At 35.0% G+C, this 24,721-nt stretch overlaps 2 protein-coding genes across 4 annotated transcripts in view; both read right to left on the bottom strand.

The window, feature by feature from the left end:
- Nucleotides 1-6,219: 6,219 nt before the first annotated feature.
- The window catches only part of LOC107227623 (CCR4-NOT transcription complex subunit 6-like), a 505,041-nt gene continuing 486,539 nt past the window's right edge, over nt 6,220-24,721 (bottom strand). For all 3 annotated transcript variants that reach the window (XM_046742294.1, XM_015668823.2, XM_046742302.1), the window contains 5 exons: nt 23,422-23,573; nt 7,572-7,802; nt 7,258-7,435; nt 6,945-7,084; nt 6,220-6,817 (listed from right to left, as the gene is read on the bottom strand). In XM_046742294.1, the coding sequence (XP_046598250.1) occupies nt 6,741-6,817; nt 6,945-7,084; nt 7,258-7,435; nt 7,572-7,802; nt 23,422-23,573 (778 nt within the window). In that variant the 3' untranslated portion in view covers nt 6,220-6,740. The remainder of the gene's footprint in view (nt 6,818-6,944; nt 7,085-7,257; nt 7,436-7,571; nt 7,803-23,421; nt 23,574-24,721) is intronic.
- Nucleotides 8,275-14,055, bottom strand: LOC107227622 (protein YIPF5). Its single transcript, XM_015668822.2, has 2 exons — nt 13,677-14,055; nt 8,275-10,073 (listed from the first exon to the last, which is right to left on the bottom strand). The coding sequence occupies exons 1-2, from the start codon at nt 13,900-13,902 to the stop codon at nt 9,517-9,519; spliced, it is 783 nt and encodes a 260-aa protein (XP_015524308.1). The 5' UTR covers nt 13,903-14,055; the 3' UTR covers nt 8,275-9,516.

Raw genomic sequence — 24,721 nt, 5'->3', positions numbered from 1 at the left:
CAGTGATGTATTGGTAAGTGAAAATGAATATACTAAATAGGTTTTATTTCATTTTCAGATCTCGTACTAAAAATGTTGAACCAATTTTGCAAAATTTTCTTTTTCAGGCGTCAATATGCACTCAGTGAAACGAAAAATTTGCTCACTATAAAACCGCAAAAACTTTGGAACTCTCGTGAAACTGGATTTGATTGCACTTTGTCCAAATGTTTTTGATATCACCTTTATAAATGATCTGTAATTAGTAACTAAGTAAATGCTTTGATTTAAAATAAGGCATAATAAGAATTTGGGCCATGTTAATCAAAAACTTATAACTATAATCTAGAGGACTATTATTCTCAGTGTACCAAGGATTCTACTATTAAATGTCGAATTATAAGATTCTCGCGTTTGTTCGGGAATCCAAAGGAGTTACAAACTATTTACAGTAGAGCGATTGTTCTTTTTGCACAAGTTGTTTACCAAGAATTTCATTTTCCAGAATAAAAATATTCCCCAACAGATAAAATGAAATACATATCACTGATACCAGTAGCTAGTGCCGGATCTTAGATCCAAAATTTTGTCGACTGGTCATTGAAAGTAGAAAAGTCATAGTAGGTAACTCGTACAACATTCATGGTTGTACATGTGCATTCGAATATTTTCGTATTTATCTAAATGAGAACAGCAATTCATTGATCATCATATTTGGCTAGTATTTGCTGCCACACGGTTGATGACACTTTCACAATCAGGCATATCAGCTAACCAATACCTTAAATTTGACAATTTATAAATGATGAGAAATTTTAATACGAGCATTGTTCCATTTTTAACAAACCAGTCAAACACCTCTGAAACTAGGAGCGTTAGCGAAAAAATGTTTTACATAAAATTTTCGTGATTGAAGGAGAGACATGTTATGGCATCATTTACTTCGGTGATTAATACAGAAATCACGTTTGTTTTTTTAGAACAAAAGCTGTAGCGCACATCCGGACAAATTCAAACATATACTTTTGTATATGAGTACTTTTTTACATACTTTAGTTTTCATACTTTCATCTTGCCTTTTTAACTATTATATTATGTTTCTTTTTATAATATCTTGTTTGTGGAATTGAATCGTTAATCTAAATCTGTAAAATGCCAGCTCAAAAATATGCGATATGGTGATGATGTCAGTAGAAAACATATTCAAAATTATAACATATTTGAACTTGTTTTGACGAGGGACGCACCTTTTGTGCCAAAAAGGAGAAAAAAACCGGATTCAAATTTCAAAAAATGGACGCTTGGCAGCTATTTCTGAGAAGTTAAAGCATTATCACTGACTGAGTCCATGATGCCATGAAACTTTGGTGTAAAATACTCATCCATATAACGATTCTGGGCTCAGAGATAAACAACTAGTCTGTCCAAAGTGGGACATTCTGTATATTGCTTTTAGCTTATTACTACACAATGCTGTACACAGATTATATTTCAAATATTATTTGAGCCAATGTAATTTATAGATATTTATTCAATAAAACTTATGCTAAATTTCTACAACAGATTTATTTCTGAATGGATCATTTTGTTTTACCGCAGAGACTTGTTATTATCGTAGCTAATTGTGAGACTTGAAGGTAGAGAATTTATTACCTCAAACGAGATAAGCATACGTAAACTAACTTACTAACAAAACAGTCCCTTTCGTGACTAATAATACGTAATTTCAATTCAAAATATAAAGATGGAATATGACTATTATGGTACCAGCAAAAAAGTAATTGAATTTGTATAGTATATCATGAATCGAATGAAGAAATGCAATTGAATCTTATTGTTGATGTTTAATTGGAAGATTTCGTTACAAGAAATCTGGGTTTTGAAGAAGAATTACTGCTGTTTAGCAACATAGCAAGCAATGAGTGTCAACGTGTCATCAAAAATTGTCAAGTGGCTCACTGATTTCCATTTAGATTTTCAGCTGTATATGATTACGACGTATACCACATCATCCGCGATTTCAGTATAAATTTAGTGCGTGTTCAATACCTGCAGCGTACCGTAAGTGATATTACTATAAAAAAAACTTTCAGTTCAAACTTGTCGCTTCATTGGTGAATGCGGTAATTAATGTGCTTAATTTTCTTCATCAATTTCACTTTTTCTAATGTTAGATTTTAAATCTCGATGAAAAGGGATTACATGCGAAACAAACGAAATAAATATTGTGCGAGACCACTCCACTGGAACAAAGAATGGTACTCTTATAGATATGTATGACTCTATAATGTACTTTGGCCAACGTTAAATAATTATCAATCGCTTGAAGCAAAATCGCAATCGACCATGATGGTTCCATTTCTCACGTATATCTCAATATTATCAATAAATCATTAGAAAAGAAGACCGTATTCGAATGTAATCCCATTACATTAGAGATTAAAAGGTACTTAGTAAACTTACTTTATGTAAGGATGATCCAATATTATAATGATATAATAGGTTTTATAAGCTTGGCATAAGTGACATATATCATTCATGAAAACATTGTACATTCAATCAATTTCGTAATCCAGTCGGTTTGTACAAAATCACACTGAATCACACATCGCGCGAACATACATCGATTTTATATAAATGCTTTTTCTTTACAATTTGTTGAATTCGTCTAAAATTTCGGCAAGGTACCGTACGATATACATAATATTTATATATATATATATATGTATACATGTATATATAAATATTATATTATCATATATATTACAATATAATATTTATATATAAATATATACGCGTGTGTGTGTGTTTGTGTGTGTATGTGTGTGTGTGTGTGTAGTTTATGGTAAGTCTACTTATGCATATAATGATTCAGTAAAGTAAAACGACAATTGTTCACCAATTGTTGATAACTATCACTTCGTACTAAGCATTCCATTGTCTTTACAACATAAATTGAAAATCAATCGGTTTCTCAAAATGAAATGAGCCAGTAAAAATGTTTCCTTTTTATAACACATTCACAAAACTCATTGATATTATCAAAAACCGAAGGATCTAATTCAGCACGATTATGTTAAAAGTTTAAATTACTGGTTTATTATACCAGCAGTAGCTCAATTACATGTTTACCGTAATATAGCATGTATTAAAATAATTTGTGATGGAACCGTTGCAGAAATTGAAATAATACGTTACTTGTGCGCCTATAATAACACAGTGCTAAAGTTCTAAGACGACACATTGCAGTTATTGCAATCCAATACGATCTCAAGACTAATTCTGAAACGTATTATGGACTTACTCCTATTTCCAAAATGCCCGAGAGCAAATTGGTTTCTAACATAAGTATACGTACTTCTTACATGTATAATAAAAGCATTTCTGAATTAACAAAAAATTTTTCAACGTAAATCAAGAGATTCGCACTGAAAATGAGTGCAAAAAATATTCAAGCAGAGGTCAATCCAGTGATATCCGGCCACTCCTCGAAACTTACCGAACTATATTTCAAGTTTATACTGCAGTTAGAATAGGCAACAGTTAAGTTACACGAGTGCCTGGAACTTCAAACTTGACGAAAAAAAGGCTGATAACAATTAGTGATGGTCGGGTTAGACAAGTTGCCGGATGTAGATGGAATGGCCCTCGTTGTGTTTTTTAGGTCTTTTCGTAAAAATGTTTTTCTGTCTCCTCGAAATTATTCAATAATAATTGCACATTCCTAAAGAACCTTGATTGTTTGCAGGTTGTACGTTACACTTGACGTAATAATAAGAATAATAGGAATTGAGCTTTTGCACAAGCAGAATTCAGATTTCAGAAAAAAATGAAAAGTGAATACAAATATTTCACGTATGTGTGTAAAATGAAAAAAAGAGAAAAAAAAGGGGGGAAGTGAAGCGAAAGAAAAAGAAAGAGATGCAGAAATGTGAAAGTAATTAGAAGATATAATTATTGTTTAGCTTAATTGCACGACTGTTATGAGTTACACTGATCTTCGTGATCTTTGTCATATGAAACACGAGTAGAATGGATAGAAAAGTTTGAATATTTTGGAAAGGAAAAATACATTTCAAATTATGACCTATGTTGAATTTGTTTGAAAAATAATTCTAATTTGTAACATGTCAAGTATCAAATTAGCATATGAAAAATGATTGGGTTTTTCCCTCTTATTTATCAGACTTAAAACAAATCAATTATATATAAATACAGAATGTCCTCCATATCTCAAGTTATTCAAACTATAATGCAATTGCCTACTTTATACAACATTTACTACAATTATTGTGTGGACACAACTAATATTTATGAGCTAATCAAAGTATTTCGCAGTTGATTTTTCTTCATCTTTGAAAAATCCATTGACAATACATAATATAATTAATATTATGTTTGTAGGTGCAACAAAATTTTGCACATTTCCACACTTGGTATATCAATTTTATTAATACATTACTTAACAATGATAATTTTTCCGTTTTCAACGCCCGTTGACAGGAGACGTGAGTTTAACGCGGTGAATAGTTATTACATTGTACAACGTGTGTGTCTGTACTGCATTTATACAATTTGCCATGTTTCTTTTGAAACTTACGTTCAACTTATGGGTATAAAATTTATTTTTTAGATATCAAACCTTCGACCTCAAACCTTCAACCTCTCTTTCTTCAATCTGTATCAAAATTGTTAGCATAGTAACAGTATAACCCGTCTAGTTTTCCCGAATAGATTATTATGGAAGAATTAAGTATTTTGTTCTATAGTTTTGAGCTCCGGTCATTATGGTACGCATTACAACTCAATGCAATTTTACCTGTACGAACGACAAAGACCCGGATTGAATACATAAATTGGTCCTACGAATGACAAGGGATTATAATTAATCTGTCACTATGATAATTGTCATGTAAATTTTGAATTGCCAATGCAGAGAAGAAAGGAGTAGGAATAACGAAAGCAACGCTACAGTGACCAAGGCGGTAACATCACAACGCGTCTTCGTATCAAGAAGTTATGAAGTGTATATTCTATTTCAGCAAATTCGTGCGACTATTCAAAGGTATTCAACAACGCATAACTAATTCCGCTAAACAGGTTCATTTTCGGAAATCAATTTCTCTTATCTACAACATACAAATCTGTGTACTAGATTTTAACTTGCCATTCTGTTAAATCCAATGTAAGCTGAAGCGATTGAAAAGCACTGTATTTTTAGTAAACATATATACATATATAGGTATATTCAGTTGGTTAATTTGTTGAGACGACGTTTTCGTTCTAGTCGTAACATGTGGGCCCTTTGTCATGTGTCGGAGAGAATGTAAGTGAAAATAATCAAACACACATAGCATATGGTAAATATGTGGATATTAATCTATCTAAACGTAACGTAATTGAGATTTTTTAAATTGTAAATTGGGTCACCGTCACCACTGCTAAAACTAAAAGTATACCGGTTTCTGCTGTTATAATTATTATTATTATTGTTAATAACATGATTGTTATGTTTATCATTAGTAGAAAATATTAAAATCTGTAATAGCATTTAAACTGTGGCTGCAAGGTTTTTGAATTTCTGAAAACAAATCTACGAATTAAAATACTACTGTCTGCTTCTCTTGGTACGTTCGGACGTAACTAAATGATCAACGCGAAGTAGTTAGAACGGCATGCTATACAATAATTAATGGAACCCAATGATCGCTGGTGAAATGGATATCAACGAAAAATTCAGAAGCACGACGATACGACGATACGATGATACGACCGATACCCGTGGTATGTGAAAACATTATTACATTATATGATTACTTATAAATTACACTTGATACTATTATATTACCTACATTCTTACACGATAACATTATCAATTATCAATATACGTGGCCAATAAGAACAGATTTGTACTTGTACTGAAATTGTTTAAGTCAACTCCAATCACTTCGCACAGCCCGGTACAGCGTGTTTGTTATTATATTTTTTGTTCAACTTTTGTTTTATTTTTTAAAAAATACAATATCTCTCAGTGGATGGCAGCATTCACATCATAAGGTCAGCTCTGGGAGTATGTTGTAATGCCATTTAGGAAGATATTGGCATGTTGCTTCTAGTAACTACTAACTCGTTAATTAAATATGTGAAATTGTTCCAATTGTTTTTTTTTCTTTTTGTTTTTTTTTTAAACTTTTTTTTCTTTCTTTTATTTGTTTTTTTTTTTTTTTATTTATGTATCGATATCACAGAGGTTTAATCGGAATTATTTGTTTTTTTTCTCACTTATCTTTTTTTGTCTTTTCATTTTTCATTTTTTTTTTCGCATCTTTTGTAGGAAAATAGGTATCTACATATTATGATGATAATAATAGACATTACGATATCCTTAATAAGGAGAAGTTACTTATTAAAAATGCAATACCACTATACATGAGAACTAAACGCATTACAACATGACTCCGCTAGCCTGGTCGCTATAAAATATTCGTCGACGTTTGTTTTGAATGTGCGGCAATATGGAGTATATATGTATTGTTATATTTTACTATTACAAGTAGAGTAGTTGTCAACTGTGAGTTGTATTGCTAGAGCCAGAATGTAAGAGAAGGAGCGATGAGGATTTCAATTTTATTATCATTAGCGTTAGCATTATTACTATTATTATTATTATTATTAATATTATTATTGTTACTATTACTATTATCAATATTAATATTATTCATTTTTTATTATTGTTACTTGGGCCTAGATCGTAGCAGCTGCTACCTGCGTGAGATCAATCCGTTGCTTGTTCCTACTGTAGGGGTCATTTCTAGCTCCACTAGCAGCGGGAAGTGGTCTGAAATAAATTCCAATTATTGGCGACAGTCTGATGTTAGACAAAACACAGCGAGAACTTATAGATTTTGCTCGGTAGTGATTCAATGTTAAGTTACTCTTGAAAGAGTACTAAAAGTATTACGTACCAGAGGGCACATGGGGATGGGGACATCCAACAACCTTGTGCTCCCTAAACCAATCTGCACTCAACGGACCAAGGAGTCCAAGAGGTACCATGCTTTGTTTGGAGTAAAAAATGTAATCTATAATTCCCTTAAAGTCGAACCTGAAATAAGGATTTGTTGTATTTAGTATAAATATCAACAACTAATGTAATGTTTGTGTTTTGAGATTCAGTGAATACTGATTTTTTCATATTTTTTACCCATTTCACGAAACTGAAATGAACAAAGTAATCACACAATCCGCAAGAAGTATCAGCATTATAATTAAACTTACGTATAGTTTGTGTAAGGCATGATGTCTTCGCTGTAAGCAGATGCAAGCTTAAACGAGTGTGTGAACTCGTTTGGTTTATCGCAACCAGATATTTTTTGCAGACACGATTTGTAGGTAAGATCTTTGAAGTCTCTGTGGTCAGCTGGCACACGTCCGGATGTTAAAAACTCGATAACTCCTGTTTCGTTACAGCAAACAAAATGTGATAGTTTTAATAATCGACAATCGCAGCAAGACTGCTTTGCATTTCATATTGACCTAGTTTGTAGAATTTGTAGAATGTAACATAATAATCAAAAACCATATTACGTTACCTGAATCTGGAAGGGAATTGAAATCTCCGCAAAGCAGTAATTGAACGTTGGACGAATCAGGCTTATGTCCAGGTCTGAATGATTGCCCGGTTTGGTCCAGTATGGATCGCAACTCATTGCTGAGCATCATTGTTTGAATCAGCTTGACGTCACAGTATTCAGGGTCCCAATGAATGTGTGCTGTACAGACCAATATTGGCTGCTGTACGTGTGCTGGATCCGATGGCAAGCCTGTATAATAAAGTGACGGTATTAATAAAATGGTAGAACCATAACAATTTCAAAAGTAATTATACCGTACTTTGCTTTCAAATTTTTATCTAATATGTTTCCTAACAGATATTTTTAAATAATCATGCCTTTAACTGCAGATTTGGCAACTCTTCGTGTCGGTAAGTATGAGCCCAAATTTTTGACAGAAATACTCGACTGGTAGTTTTGCCATTATTAGCTGCACAGAACACCACATTCTACAAGTTCTCGAATAATGATGCTACCCTCTTTGTTTATTAACACTTGAAGTCGAATTTTTTTTTATTTATAGCGTAATTCAAATAACTAGCACTAAAATTTCTGCCGACTGACCTGCATTGAAAGTAACATTATTCAGTGGGATCTATATAATAATAATATGAAAATTAAGCGCCAATAAATTATTGAAGTTGATTTGTTTGAAAAGTGGTAAGTAACTCAAAAATAGTAATAACGGGTTACGTTAATGTTTTATTAGTTATAACTGATCTTCGCAATTGTACAGATGTTTACGCAATTTACTTATATAATCATAACTATTACAGCAAAGTATATTATTTTCAAGTTTCAACATATTTTCAAGAGCTCTGCAACTGAAAACAGTTTCGAGTATTAGGAATAAAACGACTGATTGAATGTAGCCAACATTTTTGCATTGTCATGTTAAATGAGTTGTTCGTCTATGGTACACACTTATGTATAGGTATATACGTGTGTACCGACACATATTGGCTCGTAGGCAAATCATGGCCAAATCAATTATTACTTCAGCCAGTTACACAAATTCAAATCACAATTTATTACATTGTCGTGATAAATATTTACAATAAAAAAATTATTATATAGGTACGTTATTGCAGTTATAATACATTATTGATTACACACTTCAAGCCAAGGCATTTTTCTCTTCAAGCTCGTTGCTAGAAATACCTTTGACCATAATTTTTATTTCTTCATTTTATTCTCCATTCACATTTACTAAGATTTTGGTTGATATACATCTCAAAGATATAATAAATAGACGATTTATAATCTACAAGGACCGTTGCAATACATTGTATATTAGTATAATTATTATTTACGATCGTAAATATTGTTGTTGAATCGTGATCTTGAAACCGTGCGTCTTCGATATCCGGCCTCGATTGTTGTGTGTGTGGGGATTACTGACTATACTCAGCCCTGTGTTGTTTCCGTTTCTTGTTTCGTTTTTTTTTTTTCCACACTCCGCCGATTCTCTTTTACTTTCATTTTCTGATTTGCTGTTTCGCTCTCTCGAATTTGGCCGACTGTTTCGACTCGCAACTCGTCGAAGAAAAAGAAATCATTCCGCGCCACGTGCCCAATTGTCTGTGATATTATTATACGCTAAGAAGAAGAGTAAATAAATAGAGAGAGCGAAAGAAAGAGAAAGAGAAAAAAGAACCAAAGACGGAGAGATATTTCTTGTGAAATAAGTTTAAGAAAAAAACTTTCAAAATTTTGAGAATGTTGATGCCGGGAGCAGCTGGCCTTGGTGCCGTTGGCGCTGTTGGCGCTCCGGGACCCGAAGAATTGGTATCGGGATTGGGTGCATTGGCCGGAGTAACGCCGCAACAAAAAGACACGACATGGACGAAGCTTGGTCAATTTATCGTTCATTTTGATGTAAATTTTTGTTCGCAACCGTAATTCAATGTAAATCTTCGTTGATCTAAAAAATAACTATTAAGGTAAACACTCCGTAGAGGAGTATGCAGGGGTACGCAATCAATGGACGTTGCTTTTCTTCACAGGACATGGCTGCAAAGAGTCTGGATGCTGAGAGAGTGGCCCAAGTTACAGCAAATGCGGCTAGACCCATTCCTATCGGACCTCGCAATGTAGTGAAGATGCTCAACCCAGCCAGACCAACCACAGGTAATATACAATATCCCAAAACGGATGCAACCGATGACAGTGTTATATTCCCGGTGCTGCTCATCAGCGATTGCAAGACATACATCATTAAGCACGACGTTACGGCGAGTCCATAAACATAGCCAAAATGTGCTTTAGATCCAGCAAGCAACAAAAATGCTGCTAGTACCAAACAGAATGCAACCGGACCAGCGAGATCTGAATCTTGAAGGAGGTAGTTTGCATCATCTGTTTGTCCTCGTCTGTGAAACGGGTTCAAAACGGCCAGAGTCTTCTGGATTATGCGGTCAGGGTCTATGCCAAGTTCTTCTAAAAGCGGGGGTTCATCTTCCTCGTCGAATCCAGGCGTTCCTGAGGAAAATGGAAAAGATTGTGCAAACGTAGAAAAGTTAGACAACATTGACTTGTAATAATGCAATTAAAATAATGCAGATACTCTGAATCTAATAAGATTGTAACAATAAAAAAAATTAGTATAAATCTAATATCACATCATATGAGAAAACGTTTTGTAATTAGAATGTCGAAATTCGATTCTGATATTTTTGAGTCAAGAGATTTCTAGAGATCGCTTGAATGAGTATTTATATTAATATCTATCTTGACCTATCTATTATAGAGTCTTGGTGATCGGTCAATTAAGAAAACGTATTTTTAGTTAACGTTTCGACTCGGATATGGGCCCTCCTCAGAACGATTTATTTAAAAACTGTCAAAAATAACAAAAAGAATTTTATAATATCAATAATGGTACAAGAAGTAATCAGACATAAATATTGTAGATGTAATACTCTTAGAGCTATTAAATATTGTTGATAGTAAGAACCTTATGATTAATTGAAATAAGGATGTTTTTGAGTGTTATTTACCTTTTGAACTAAGTAAGTGGACTAAGATGTAGTCGAATTCACAATTACAATTGGTGGAAACAGTGTTCTTTTGAGTGACGGTAGACTATGTCAATCTTCAAGTTATTTTATATGTGGGAGTTAAAAGTTGGTAGTAATTAATTAAAAAGATTAAAGAACTATGTTTCTTCACAGTCACTATGTCATTGTGTTAAAAGGTTATTGAAGAAGGTCGTTTTAGCAATGAAATTAATTCACAGGTGTCAATGCAGTGGAGGTAGGCTCTTTATAATTAAGTTCTACATGTCTAACGAAATATTGTTGGTTGAACCAATTGAGTCAACAGGTGAATAACGACTGATGGGAGAAAACAATGTAATCCAGAGTGAAGGTGAACCTATTACAAACAATTATACAGAAAAACAATAAATATTTTGTAAGAAAAGTTATGTAGAAAGGACTGTAAACGGGGACAAAAAAAAATTTTTTGTATGTAGTTAAGGTTAAACAATATTTGTTGTGTGGGCGGAGATTAGAGGTTTGTAAATATTGCTTAAATGTTCAACATCTTGTCTAAGATTAACAGAATTGGTATGACCTACAATGTTGCACATTTCTAATAACAGTCTTCTATAATAATTGTGTTCTTCACAAAGGGTGTTTGTGTTGTCGTAATTAAAAGTGTGTTGTTTATCGATACTATGTTTCGTTAGAGCTGTGTGCCGTTCTTCAATCTCATGTATGTTGCGTTGGTGTTCCCTAATTCTAGTATTGAGATGTCGACCCGTTTGACCTATGTAGACTTGATTGCAGTCATTGCATGGTATTTTATACACGACATTAGATCGTTTGCCTATGGGGATCTTGTCTTTGCCTGTATCAAAAACTAGTTGTAGATCTTTTGAATTTTTTCCAACAAACTTTACATTATATTTGGTGAATAAACGATTAAGTGACTCAAAGAGGCCGGCTACATATGGAATGGGGATATATGTAGTAGCAGGTCTATTGCTATCTTCAGCGGGAGCAGAGTCAATATTATGGTCAAGTATGTTGTTGATGTAGGTGCGTCTCTTATTAATTTGTTGTTGTAATAGGCCATGAGGGTAATCATTCCATCTTAGTACATTGTATATGATTGACAGGTTTTTTTCGTGGAACTCTATACTAGCTAGTTTGATAGCTCTGTCAACAAGGTTAAAGATGGTGCCTATTTTGAAGGACAAAGGATGGTGAGAGTTAAAATTCAGGTATCTTTGTGACCAGGTTTTTTTGTGAAACCAATCTGTCTTGATATAATTATTGTTGTGTATCAACAATACGTCTAAGAAACTAATGGCGTTATTTTCTTCTGTTTCGATAGTAAATTGTAGTCTAGGATGGTACCGGTTAAAAATATTAAGAATGTGATGTATTTTTTCATTTGGAACGGCAGTAAGAATATCATCCACGTATCGAAAATAGAACGGTAAAACAAAACCAAGGTCGTTAATGCAAGACGTTTCCAAGTCTTCCATGACGAGGTCTGACAAGATTGGGGAGAGAGGAGATCCCATAGGCAAACCAAACTGTTGTGCATAAGTATCATTATTAAATTTAAATATTGCGGAGTCAAAACATATTTTTAAAGCTTTTTCAAGTTCACTAAGGGGAATTGGGATCTTATTTTCTAAAGAAGATTTTATTAGAAATGTGCAACATTGTAGGTCATACCAATTCTGTTAATCTTAGACAAGATGTTGAACATTTAAGCAATATTTACAAACCTCTAATCTCCGCCCACACAACAAATATTGTTTAACCTTAACTACATACAAAAAATTTTTTTGTCCCCATTTACAATCCTTTCTACATAACTTTTCTTACAAAATATTTATTGTTTTTCTGTATAATTGTTTATAATAGGTTCACCTTCACTCTGGATTACATTGTTTTCTCCCATCAGTCGTTATTCACCTGTTGACTCAATTGGTTCAACCAACAATATTTCGTTAGACATGTAGAACTTAATTATAAAGAGCCTACCTCCACTTCATTGACACCTGTGAATTAATTTCATTGCTAAAAAGACCTTCTTTAATAACCTTTTACCACAATGACATACTGACTGTGAAGAAACATAGTTCTTTAATCTTTTTAATTAATGACTACCAACTTTTAACTCCCACATATAAAATAACTTGAAGATTGACATAGTCTACCGTCACTCAAAAGAACGCTGTTTCCACCAATTGTAATTGTGAATTCGACTACATCTTAGTCCACTTACTTAATTCAAAAGCTAAATAACACTAAAAAACATCCTTATCTCAATTAATCATAAGGTTCTTACTATCAACAATATTTAATAGCTCTAAGAGTATTACATCTACAATATTTATGTCTGATTACTTCTTGTACCATTATTGATATTATAAAATTTTTTTTGTTATTTTTGACAATTTTTAAATAAATCGTTCTGAGGAGGGCCCATATCCGGGTCGAAACGTTAACTAAAAATACGTTTTCTTAATTGACCGATCACCAAGACTCTATAATAGATTACATACGAGGTCGAGAATTCCTATTCATCAATATCTATCTTTATTGTTGATAAAAATGGATTTCTGTAATTACAGTACAACAGATTTCTACCAATATTTACTATTGTGCGTTAACTATACTATACTATAAGATTTCATAAATGTTTTTCAGAAAATTTGTGAAAATCTGCTCAGCGAGCAAAATGAGCCTCTGAAAACATAATAATTGGATGAAAAATACCTTAGTTAAGTTATATTGAACGTTACAATTATAAAACCTTTTCTCAAACTATTGATATATTAACCGTTATTCGAATTTGCTTGGTTCTAATTCCATTCCATATTAGTATGGATGTTGTTTCATTCTTGCTCGCTATCTGAACATAATAAGTTGCTGCGCACTTTGGAATGTTCTTTCTTTCTTTTCTCACTTCAGATACATCCTTAAATAATCTTTAGATCATTTCTACATTCCATTTTGGAAAACAAGTGCATTCAAATTTGTTGGTCGTCAAAAGAGAAATGTATAATCTGTGCGCTGGGTGCTGGTAAAATTTGAGTACAATAGGAAAATAATTACATACCTTTGGCGAAATCATCCTGAGCGTACATGTCACCTCCGTAAGCATTTTGAGTCGGATCCAAGTATGGCTTTTGATTGAAACTTGAATAATCGCCTGCTTGTTGCTCGGTGTATGTTTGAAACTCGAATTGTTGGTTAGGTTGGCCGAAGCCTCCCGATGCGTCAAAGTTATATTGTCCTTGGGGCGGTTGGGACCAGTAATCTTCCGGCCCGGCGTAGCCAGACATATTCTCACCGAAAATTTTCGCACCTTATTTCATCCAAATTTTTACACGCGCGAAAGATGAGGAGCAGAGGAATAAATTTATTGACAACACAGCGGAAATTGAGAGTTGGCACGTTGACGTATCATTAGTCTTGAGTGCTGTTATTCCCCGTTGATGCGATATACGTCAGATGACGCTAGCTCGTCTTTTGTCGATAACTTCTCATCGTTTACGTCAAAACTGTTTTACCGACAGCGATAAGACATCGACGCTTTAAACTTTGGGCCGCAGTAATATTAGTTTTTTAATTTAAAACTAATTATTCGAATAGAAATCAAGCGTGAGTATCATGTGATAGGTGATTATTGTATGCGAAATTGATTTACATCATTCTCAAATGTGAGAATCATCCTGTCTACCAGTTGAAGACGAGTATCAATTTTTTTGATAATTCCTTCGAAATTCAGGATTGATGAAACTTTTTTTTGTTAAAATCTTTGAATTCATGGACCGAACGTTTGAAAATTTAAAGATGAGATAAATTTTTAGCCTCCTTCGAAAGAAGCCAACAGCGCTGACATTCACTCAGATAGCACCAATCCACGTGCAAATGCAATTTCATTTTTTACAGAATCAGACTATATCTCGTTTGAAATTATATTAACATATGTACAAAAATCATTAAATAGAAATTACTACGGGTTGTGAAAAAAGTAATGACGTTTTCTTTGTGTACGTCAATGAGATTTGAATTTGATTTTAATTTGATTCAATAAGGCTCTTAAAAATGTTTCAAAATTGTGCAAAAGTTTTAATCTTTCAGTGAAAAAATTCGAGGCTGTCCTACGTATACTTCACAACTATTGTGAAGTTTATAACGAACGTGGAAAGGTTATTTCACCGACACGTTAAGGCATTTTGGTTTTTTAACGAAAATGCAAGTGTGGTATATTTGAATTAATGTAAGCTCGCTTTCGGTGTGTTCTTTTTTTTTGTACTTTTCCAGGGATATAAATTATGAAAACGTGATCCTTTTTTTCCACAGCTGCAGATACATATAACGCGGTTAACACCACATGTTGTAAATTGAGTATTTTAGCTCGCGCAGTAAGCCCGTTATTAGAACAGTTTCATTATCGCTGACTCGTCTCGATCGATCGTCAGTTGCAGGTTATTGAGAACATGCAGTTTTTTACCAGACCATTCGTAATACTTGAGTTTTTGGCTGGCTGCCATCAGCTCGCCGTCTTTTTTCCCTCATTTTCAACTTCACGTAGATATAACATAAAACCGAACATCTGGACTTAGCCACGTGATGTGTCACCAAAACGTAGTAATCCTCCGTGCTAATCAGACGAATATTCATAACAAGACGCTCTCGGAGCTTTATGTTTTCTGTTATACAAGATTTCGGCGTCTTCCGATATTTTCTACCAAATCATACCTAGATTGAACAAATGTTAGATATCGTGGACGTACATAATCGGTGAAAATTGGTAAATGGTGATATTGGTTGCCTATCCGTAAGTCACACGTACCGGTACGTGGCAAGACCAAGGTTTTTCTACAAAACTAATTAAACGTCAGCGTACTTTGCGCAAACTCAGCGACAAAACGGTCTCCGTACACAGGATCGCAGACTCCGCTGGTACAGTGCAGGAGGCGGCTAAGCGAGATGAAGGGAGGAAGAGGGGTAAGGTGGAAAGAGAGAAATAGGGTAGAGAGGAGCTGAGCTTCTCAGAATTATTACCACCAGGTTTTTCTGTACTCGCATTGATTTTGCGTAATTGGAAGTACCAAGGCGTGGCAAATACAGCACGTATAGCGGCAGCTGAAGGTTTTCAATTTATTATCGAGGTGCTCCGAGCTACGGTATATAGCATTTTAATGACAGATTTTTTTGACATAATAGATACTAGTTTTAAAACACTCGCTCGCTAAAGCTTGCTCGGGGTCGGATGCCTAGTGTAACTGGTTTTTGTGCTCGTGCGCTCGCTTACTCGTTGTCAGTGTTTTACCAGACGACATAGTTGTAGGGGAGACTGGGGCACGACGGACTTCCCAAAAAATTCTGGTATTTGCTTCACAGTATACAGAACGAACACTGTTTTTGTGCATGTGACGCAAACCGAATCTGCCCGTAAGATTTTTTCTATATAATGTTACAAATCACGTTTACACGTGCAAGTAAGTATAACGTATTGTGATTTTATGACAATAAATTTCGTTAAAAAATACCACAGAACAATCGGCTAAGTGCTGACAGATTTGAAACACTACGCACAGCAATTTTAGCTCTAATTGAACGACGTTATTGTCATATATTCCTATTTATACAATGCCAACTACTCACGAATTGCAATTTCTTGATCCTGGTCGTTCGGTTTTTTTCCGATTCAAAATGTTATCTGAAGCATGCATATTGGCTTGATAGTACAAAACATGACGTTTTCAATAATCAAACTTGTAAACTTGAAAATCAGTCCGGAAGGTTAAAAGTCATTAGGTCAAGGACCTGGATAGCAGAACTACGGAGCGCTTATTCTGGAAGTCGAGTTTCACCCGGTAGCGGACCTGGAGCATAGAAACTACGGAGCGCTCGTCCTGGAACTCGAGTTGCACCAGGAAGCGGACCCGGAGCGCAAGATCCAGGAGGTACAGAACCTGGTACTCGAAATCCGCGGAGCGCGATTTTCATACGTTCGCTCTACTGCGCGGTTGTTTCCAGAGTGAGGAATTCGGCTAACCGATTTTCGTCGTCGACCATTACTATAGATCGATGACGTCATGAGAACAAAATTTTGGGTGACGTCACTAGAAAGTGTTCAGAAGAACATCCGACATCCAAACTTTGGTTTCGAACTTTAATACTATGTATGATGATATGATATATGATGTATGATTTAATGGATATGATGCTCGCATGTACTTTCATTCCGTGTTGGTGCTGAGCGGAATCTCGATCTGAATTTCATACAGGTATAAGTTATACATCATATAAACGACCCTGCAACATTATAGATATCGGAAGACGCCATTTCGTCACAGAAAATATACAGCACTGAGAAAGTTAATTTTAGAAATTCGTTTTATTCGCATTTTTTACATCGAAAGGCGGATTCTTCTTTTTTTTTTTTAGACATTTTTACCTCAATATTCTCTTCGGTTGCAAATTTGCAAGAAAATTTTCAGTTTCAATCTTTCGATTGGATATAAGTCGAAAACGAAAAACGATATTGACAAAATTGAAACATATTTTTTCGCCTTGAATCATAGGTTTATAAGAAAATACAAAGAAGTTATAGCTTTTTGAAATCATCAACTTGTTGCCGAATTTTAAACGGAAAGAAATTATTTTTCGACATGATGTTCAGGTTTTATTTAGTTGTGAAAAATATTCTGGAAAGTTTTGATATTCTCAAAAATCTCAAGCCCAGTAATATTACGTCCAATCACTCGTTACATTTATATCATCTTTTAAATTTCAATAAAATCAAATAAAAAAATATATATTGAATTGAATTCAAGTTGACTGATTAAAATTAAAATTTGAGAAATAACAGAAATGCAACGAGTGATCGGCCCATAACGATACTTGGCTTGAATATCATGGAAAAAAAAAAAACGAAGACTGTTTAAGATATTTCGAGTAAGAAAATAGAACGTAACCATCATGTAAAAAAATATATGTTTTTTGTCTTGATTCAAACAAAATTGTCACTGTGAAGAAAAATAATTTCTACAAATGTTTAAATAAATCCATGATCGAAGACGAAGCAACGTGTTTTGAATTTTGTCGATATATTTTATCGTTCTCGAGTTACATCTATTCGAATGAGTGTTATAATTGAACGGGGAAATTTTTGTGACAATCTGTGAATTGAGTACAAATCGAGATAAAAATTTTCGGAAAATCAAAATTATTTTTTTCAACAGGCAGATCAAAGTAAAAAATGGAGCAAATTAAAAATCATACTTTATAGTATTATCGGATTTCACTTGTAAAGGCCCCGTATTTTGTATAATACGTTCTATTTCTATTTCGCACCCTGCGCTTGCGGTGAATCCAGTACCGGCACGAGAAGTTCGAGTTCCGCCGAGGCTTCGAGGCTTCATCCGGGCGAACGAGAGTGCGGAGAACGACCGAAATGGGGGCAGCAAGCCGTTGACGACAGGGCCTCAGAGCGCGAGGGCGATAAATTACGAGGAATCAATATCGTAAATGTAGGTTTGTAAGAAAGCTTTTATCGGCTGGCACGCTTTCATGTACACACACGCATAGGCTCTCTTACATACCACGTCTATTATACATATATGTATATATGTATATAATATATATATTATATGTATATGAGTGTAAAAAAAAAGCGAAAGAGACGAAAATGGGTAAAAGATGGAAAACTCGAACCCGTCACATCTTTGCGCAAGGCTTCAGTTTTCTCAGCTGTATGAATCAGCCTAGTCTATGAAATCGTAGAATGAAGCCAATCATAAATTCTATACCAGTCAAAGTATCTGCCCGAATAATATCTTAGAAAGCCTTCGAACAAGGGTCTCTTCTACATCAGTTCAGGACTGCAAGCTAACTTTATATTGGTCACGTGGTGCTGAAGCACATTTTAACGGGCAGTAGCAATATTTTTTCACATTTTTATGTCAGCTCTTATTTACCGGACAACAAAGTAGTGACGAAAAATTATCAATCACACGTGTATTCGTACGGAGATTAAGATACAGGTTCAATCTGTAACTGTTTTAGACGGTTGATAAGTAAACCGATAAATAGACATTCTCCAGGAGAAATTTTGCACTCGGTTTTTACAGGGATTCAGATTGTTGTTTGTTTGATTTCGTTTGTGAAAACTTAATTACGGTTTGAAAAAGAGTCTTTCTCAAATTAGTTGTACTAGTGAGAGAGTTCAAGTTTTTCGTCCTCGAAATTATCATTTAACAGTTATAGATATGTTTAACTTTGAAATGATCGTTGACCATTAGATAGATTATACAAAAATAGGATATCCAACGATTTTAAAAACAAAACAGGTATTACGGGTAATATATTCAACCAGGAAAAATAAGGAAGTGGCAAGAGATGAAAGTCATACACCGATGATCGGTGTGAAAGTAGGAAAAGTTTTCAAAAAAATTGGGTCAAAATATGAAATAAAAGCACGCGGTAAACTCAAGTCTGCTGCAAGTTTAAGGGTAGAGTTGGGTACTGGTATTTGATAAACATAATATCGCGGAAAGTTCGAATTATCGACTGAATATAAATATAAAGAAGTAAAGTACAGCCGCGACTTGAACGCCAGTTCAATATCCTCGACTTATACATATACTCGTATGCTGTTTTGCTACAGGCTGCAGAGGAACTTTGTAAGTAGAGCAAACTCAGTTTGCTCAGTTTTAAACGAGTTAAAATAAACATTCGCTCAAATATTAACTACGGTGATATTCGTGCTCTGTTGCAGTAAATAAGTTAATTTTAACGTTCTTTTGATGCCACGATTCAATAGCCACGGATAATACCGTTGAGCTCTGATGATGAGACATGTTGAAAGATCGATCTGAAGTTTACCATAGTAAAAGTGTCGAGGGATACATTCACAAGTTAAAATGAATACAAACATCAGATGTCTGTTTACACGTAATTTTCAATTTCAATTTCAATTTGCATTTCGTTTAAAATATAATTCCAACTTTGAAAAAAATGAATAAAATTAATTTCCCACGAATTAGGTTCTGAAAATGCAATAAAGCACTCAATGCCAAACAAAAGTATGAAACCAAATCCCAATATTTGTTCGTGAAAGCTGATATACGTACAATATTGATTAAAAATTGGAATCATTGCAACAGTGTTGGAAAAAAAAAAAAAATTCACACAAAGATTCGGGATTTATACAATACAGGTACTTTGAACAGTTTAATTCATTTGAAAAGGGATTTCTATGATGATGCTTGCTATGAGCAGTGTAGGTGATTGAGGCTAATAGTTCGGTCAAAATAGGTTTGAGTTAAAAATATTCGGGATATGGCTGCAGTTTTGTGTATAGGAGTTTTCGACCCTCGGTAACTCAAATCTGAAGTAATTTTTGAGCTGCATAGCCGGCGTTTCGAGAAATCTGCAAAATTTGAGGTTTTTTTGCCTTTTCCTCAAATACTGCTATCGATAGATGAAAAATGACTCGATCATCGGTGTAGAGCGGAAAATTGTACATCGAATTATGTCCTGATATGTTGGAAACGGAGTCGAATTAACAAATTAAGAAAAATGAAATTCTACTTATCGGCGGTATCTGGGAAATTTTGGTAAAATAATTTCTTTTTTTTTTAACTCGTTAATCCGACTCAGTTTCCGACATATAAAGACATAATTCGTTGTACAATTTTCCGCTCTAAACGTTGGTCAGGTCATTTTTAAACTATCGATAGCAGTTTTTGAGGAAAACGCATATGACTTCAGATTTGAGCTCCTGAGCAGCCATATCCTGAATGTTTTTAATTCCGACCTATTTTGACCGGACTATAAACCAATGACACAGTTTATTTCATATCTACAACCCTACACACGCATCGGTATACAACGTATATCTCTGATTAATCGTTTTATCGCGAAGAAAGCGACGAAAGCGACGCCCTTCGAAGTCGTGCATGCGTATAAGGGTTGAGGTGAAAAAGCGACATGGACGAAGGTCTCATCGAGTGACTCGATCTCAGATTTATTACAGTTATCCGATCTGCGTTATACGCGGGGCTTGGATGGGGGAAGAGGGGGAGAGAGAGAGCGAGAGAGGGGGAGGGAGAGAGAGAGGGAAGCCCGAGGGAGAAGCGAAGAAGGATAGAGCCGAGGGCTGATTCTGTCCTCCTTTTCCGCTTGCGGCGTTGCATGTCGTATACAAGAGGTGCGTCCTCGTCAATTATCATCGATCGTGAGTTAATTGGCTTGAATTACAGAAATGCGTATGGTTATACGATCATTAAACTAGTACATGTATATGGACGGGTGTGAAAGTCGTTATAATCGGTAAAAAAGGAAACCGCAATTCCAATTGAAACGGAAATATATAAATTCTGAAATTGAAACCAATAACTCAATAACAATCACGTTATATCTTCAAATAGAACGGATTCATGTATCTAATCAAAACTCTCGCGTGCTGGGCGGCGATTTCAGGTAAACTCTGATCAAAGTTACGTCACAACCTCGTAGCGTGTATTAAACGATATATGAGAGCGATTATTATAAGCTCAAGGGAACCCTGCTGGAACTCCTGAACAAGTATATTAAAAAAAAAAAAAAAAAAAATAATATACGATCATTTTCAATTTTGTGAAAAATTTACTAATGCCATGATTTTTTGTACATTATTGATGCAACAGTTACGCAGTTTATCCATGGAAAAACTAATATTATGAATAAACTTTGACAAATGTCTTTAGAGTTATCCAGTGAAAGAAAAATTGCTCTAAAGTTTGCCTTGTTCGTGTCTCGCAGGCTTTATTTTTGCAATGGGAACATAAATTGAGATCAGAGAAAGATATATATTAGTTTTGAATCTTTTGACAGTTTTTGCACGAAGTATATACCGAATCGAAATTTTTTTCATGTCTCTAAGCCGGCGAGTCTTCTTGGGTTGTACGGGAAATCGGTGTTTCGAAGTTTTAATCAGAGTCCCCTGTTTTGGAATAGAATTGGAATAACGTTTTTTTTTTCAGCTAGCAAAAAGAGGAGCCTATGAATTGTAACGTACAAGATAAGATTTGTACCGCATGAAGCATGGTCGTACATTACATAATCAGAGGAATTTACATTCGGTGTATTGAAAGTAGATGTAACACGTGGGAAGATTAGGCGGCGGGAGGAACTCTGGTTGCCGAAGGATACAGAGGAGTTTGTGAGAAATACTTGAACATGGATGAAGAAGAAAAAAAAACGAGAAGAAAACAAGAAATGGAATAAAGGAAAAAGAGACAGGAAGAGGCGGGGATAAGAAAATTTATCGCGTAGCATAGCAAAGGACGCGAGAGTCAAAGTTACTTTACTCCCGGGAACGAGAATACAGGCAGTAGATGGTGACGGATCCGACTAGTTAGCGAAGAACAACCGATTTAATGAGCGCTCAGCGGACAAAAGAACAATACCCGTTCCTAACCGTTTCTCTCTATTTTATACTTCGCCTCTGTTGCCAGCTCTTATCTTCACATCTTGAAAGCAAATAGAGCGAGGTGTACGGAAGGAAAGAAAGAAAAGAGAAGAGACGAAAAGCGGAAAGAAAATGCGGAGGCGATTCATCAGGGGTGATAATTTATTCTGCCACGACGAATTCGTGATTCCAGAGAATTTGCAAAGTCGAGAGGTAAGGCTATTACGTTGATGAAATTAAAACATTTGTAAAGTGGTTATTTTCATCGAAATTACAATCGCAGGAAACATGAGTTACCTATTGTTGGAGGAACGAGCCGTCGGCAAATATTACCGGGCGTTGAAAACTGTGATAATCCTGTTACAATCGTGAGCACAAAATGAATTTGCCCCATAAACATTCATTTTATCTCAGGATGAAGTTATAAGGTTGTAATCACGAGTAGATTGACATTACAATTGATATCTAATTGTTTTAACTGAGATTTGAAAATTTGTTCGGTTGAATAGCACGTTATGAAATATTGTTGTTGTTTCTTATGAAATTGATATTTTTTTTAACGTTGACAGACATTTTTCCCCCAACTTTGTACTCATTGTCAAGTTTCGTCGTATACTGTCTTAAGATGTGGTGAAATTACAGACGGTAACGAAATTTTTACATAGTTTACGAACACTTCGAAGGTGTATTTACCTTCTTGGATTCGAGTGGATAATGCGTACAATGAGCTGAACTGATCCTCGAGTTCGATGGATTGGTACACAAGCGTAAAGTAAAACGAAAGCGTGGATAAACTCCGAGGTGTCGGGTGAATATTGAGAAAATTGTTTGCGTGTAAACTGAGCGTGAACGTCACACTGTGAATTCTTTATTTCTGCAGCGCACTGAGGCAATAGGAAAATATGAAAAGAGAGAGAGAGAGAGAGAGAGAGAGAGAGAGAATGAGAGGGGGGCAAAGGAGGAGAGGACAAGAAATACCGAAAGTGATTTGGTACGAAGGAAAGAGCGAAAAGTTTCTCAACTCGCCTCGAGGGCCAAGTAATAAGTTTTCGAGGCTTTTGTTTAAATTTGATGTTTGCTTAATCAATCAACCGGGCATCGACAAGGTTTTGTATTGTTATACGAATAATCGCGCCGTTCGAGCGACGAATAAAAGCGAAATTTGAATTGTTCATTGATTTATATTAGGGGCACAAAGAAAAAAATTCTGTCGAGCTGACGCTTCGCGGATCGAGGTGAGCCACTCGAATCGAAAAATGCTGATTCTCGATTATAAAATTCTTGTGTACGAATGTACCTTCGCTTATTGGTTCCGGTATACTGCCAAGAACAATTTAACGCACAAAGCCAAGTCAGCGAGAAGAGTGGCAATGATAATCATTTAAAAACTCACCGTTATCCCAGGCTGCCTCTTTCGTTCTGAGAAGGGCTGCCAAACCGATGTTGTCCTTCGGCATGACTCTGTTGAGCATGTTGTCCGATCCTTCGGCGTTCGCCATAGCCAATTGGTTGAATTCGACTAGGTGTTCTTTGATTAACACAAACCTGAAAACAATTGAAATATTACCGATGTATACATATTATATAATAATACGTTATTGATTTATATGAACCACCATGAACCAATTTGTTTGTAAAAATACTTTTTGTACAAAATAAATCTATTTTTTCTGGAACGAACTGAAATTGAACTTGTTTGTTTTTATACTTTTACAGTGTACGCTGGGATAATTATTAGCAAAGTTTAGGGTAGGCGAATTATCGTTGATAAAGCATAGAAATACCTTTGTAGAATAATTATTTTCCAAAAATGAAATTCACGTTAAAGTATCACTTAAGAAAAGTGCAGATGCAAGCAGATTGAGAAAGCTGGAGCGGTAAGGATTACTAAAGGAGATGTCTGATCAAAGTAAAGAACAATAGAAATGAAGGGTTGACCCGAAGTGGCGAAACCGACTGTTAAACAATTGTGAAAGAATTGGGTATTATTTTCAAAAAGTCTCCAATCGTAAAAGAAGGAGAGGAGGAGTTGAAAGAGCAAAAGAAATTAATCTGAAAACACATGACTTTTAACGTACGTAGAGTCGGAAAACTTTCCAACATGGAAGGCTACCGTGATTCTATAGTAAAAAAAAATGAGGATCGGAGGATGAGATATGGGCCGAAATAAAGTAATAAAAACACTCGATTGAGCCAAGAAAATTATTGCAATTTATTGGCTCGCACGGGAAAAGCCGCTGAGGCATAAAAACCCCTTATTATCTAGTAATAAAGTCAAGTCAAGAGTGTATGAGGTGTGAGTGTACGATCAATGGTTTTTTATCGCATACGGAAAGCTGCCGTGAGATTCAGAGGTCTAAAGGCGTGAATCTACGGAGGTTCGATCGATTGGCGAGAACCTACTGTTTTTAATTGGGGAGGAGAGGAGAGGAACAGAGACTCAACTGAAATGATGGGAAAATGAGAATACCTAATATGATCCGCGCCGATGTTATCGTCACAGTAGACTCGATCAGACTGAGCGTCCGAGTTTCAATTCCCGGTTATTTATCGCCATTCATCCAACGATCAGCGCCATCTTTCGCGATTAACGACGATCTACCCAATCGCGTACGAAATGATAAGTTCGGTCTAAACAACGTACGAGCAGATTTCTAGTGTCCAACAATCCGTGCTCGCTGGATATAATTCCG

This window comes from Neodiprion lecontei, chromosome 1 (genome assembly GCF_021901455.1).
Source record: "Neodiprion lecontei isolate iyNeoLeco1 chromosome 1, iyNeoLeco1.1, whole genome shotgun sequence".
In the NCBI taxonomy this organism is placed as follows: Eukaryota; Metazoa; Arthropoda; class Insecta; order Hymenoptera; family Diprionidae; genus Neodiprion; species Neodiprion lecontei.
The sequence above is the reverse complement of the archived record's forward strand: the minus strand, read 5'-3'. Positions and strand labels throughout refer to the sequence as shown.

Coding starts and splice junctions, on each gene's coding strand:
- LOC107227622 (XM_015668822.2), bottom strand. CDS start 13,902: ATGTCTGGCTACGCCGGGCCGGAAGATTACTGGTCCCAACCGCCCCAA. Junction 10,074..13,676: donor TCAGGATGATTTCGCCAAAG/GTATGTAATTAT, acceptor CATTTTCCTCAG/GAACGCCTGGATTCGACGAG.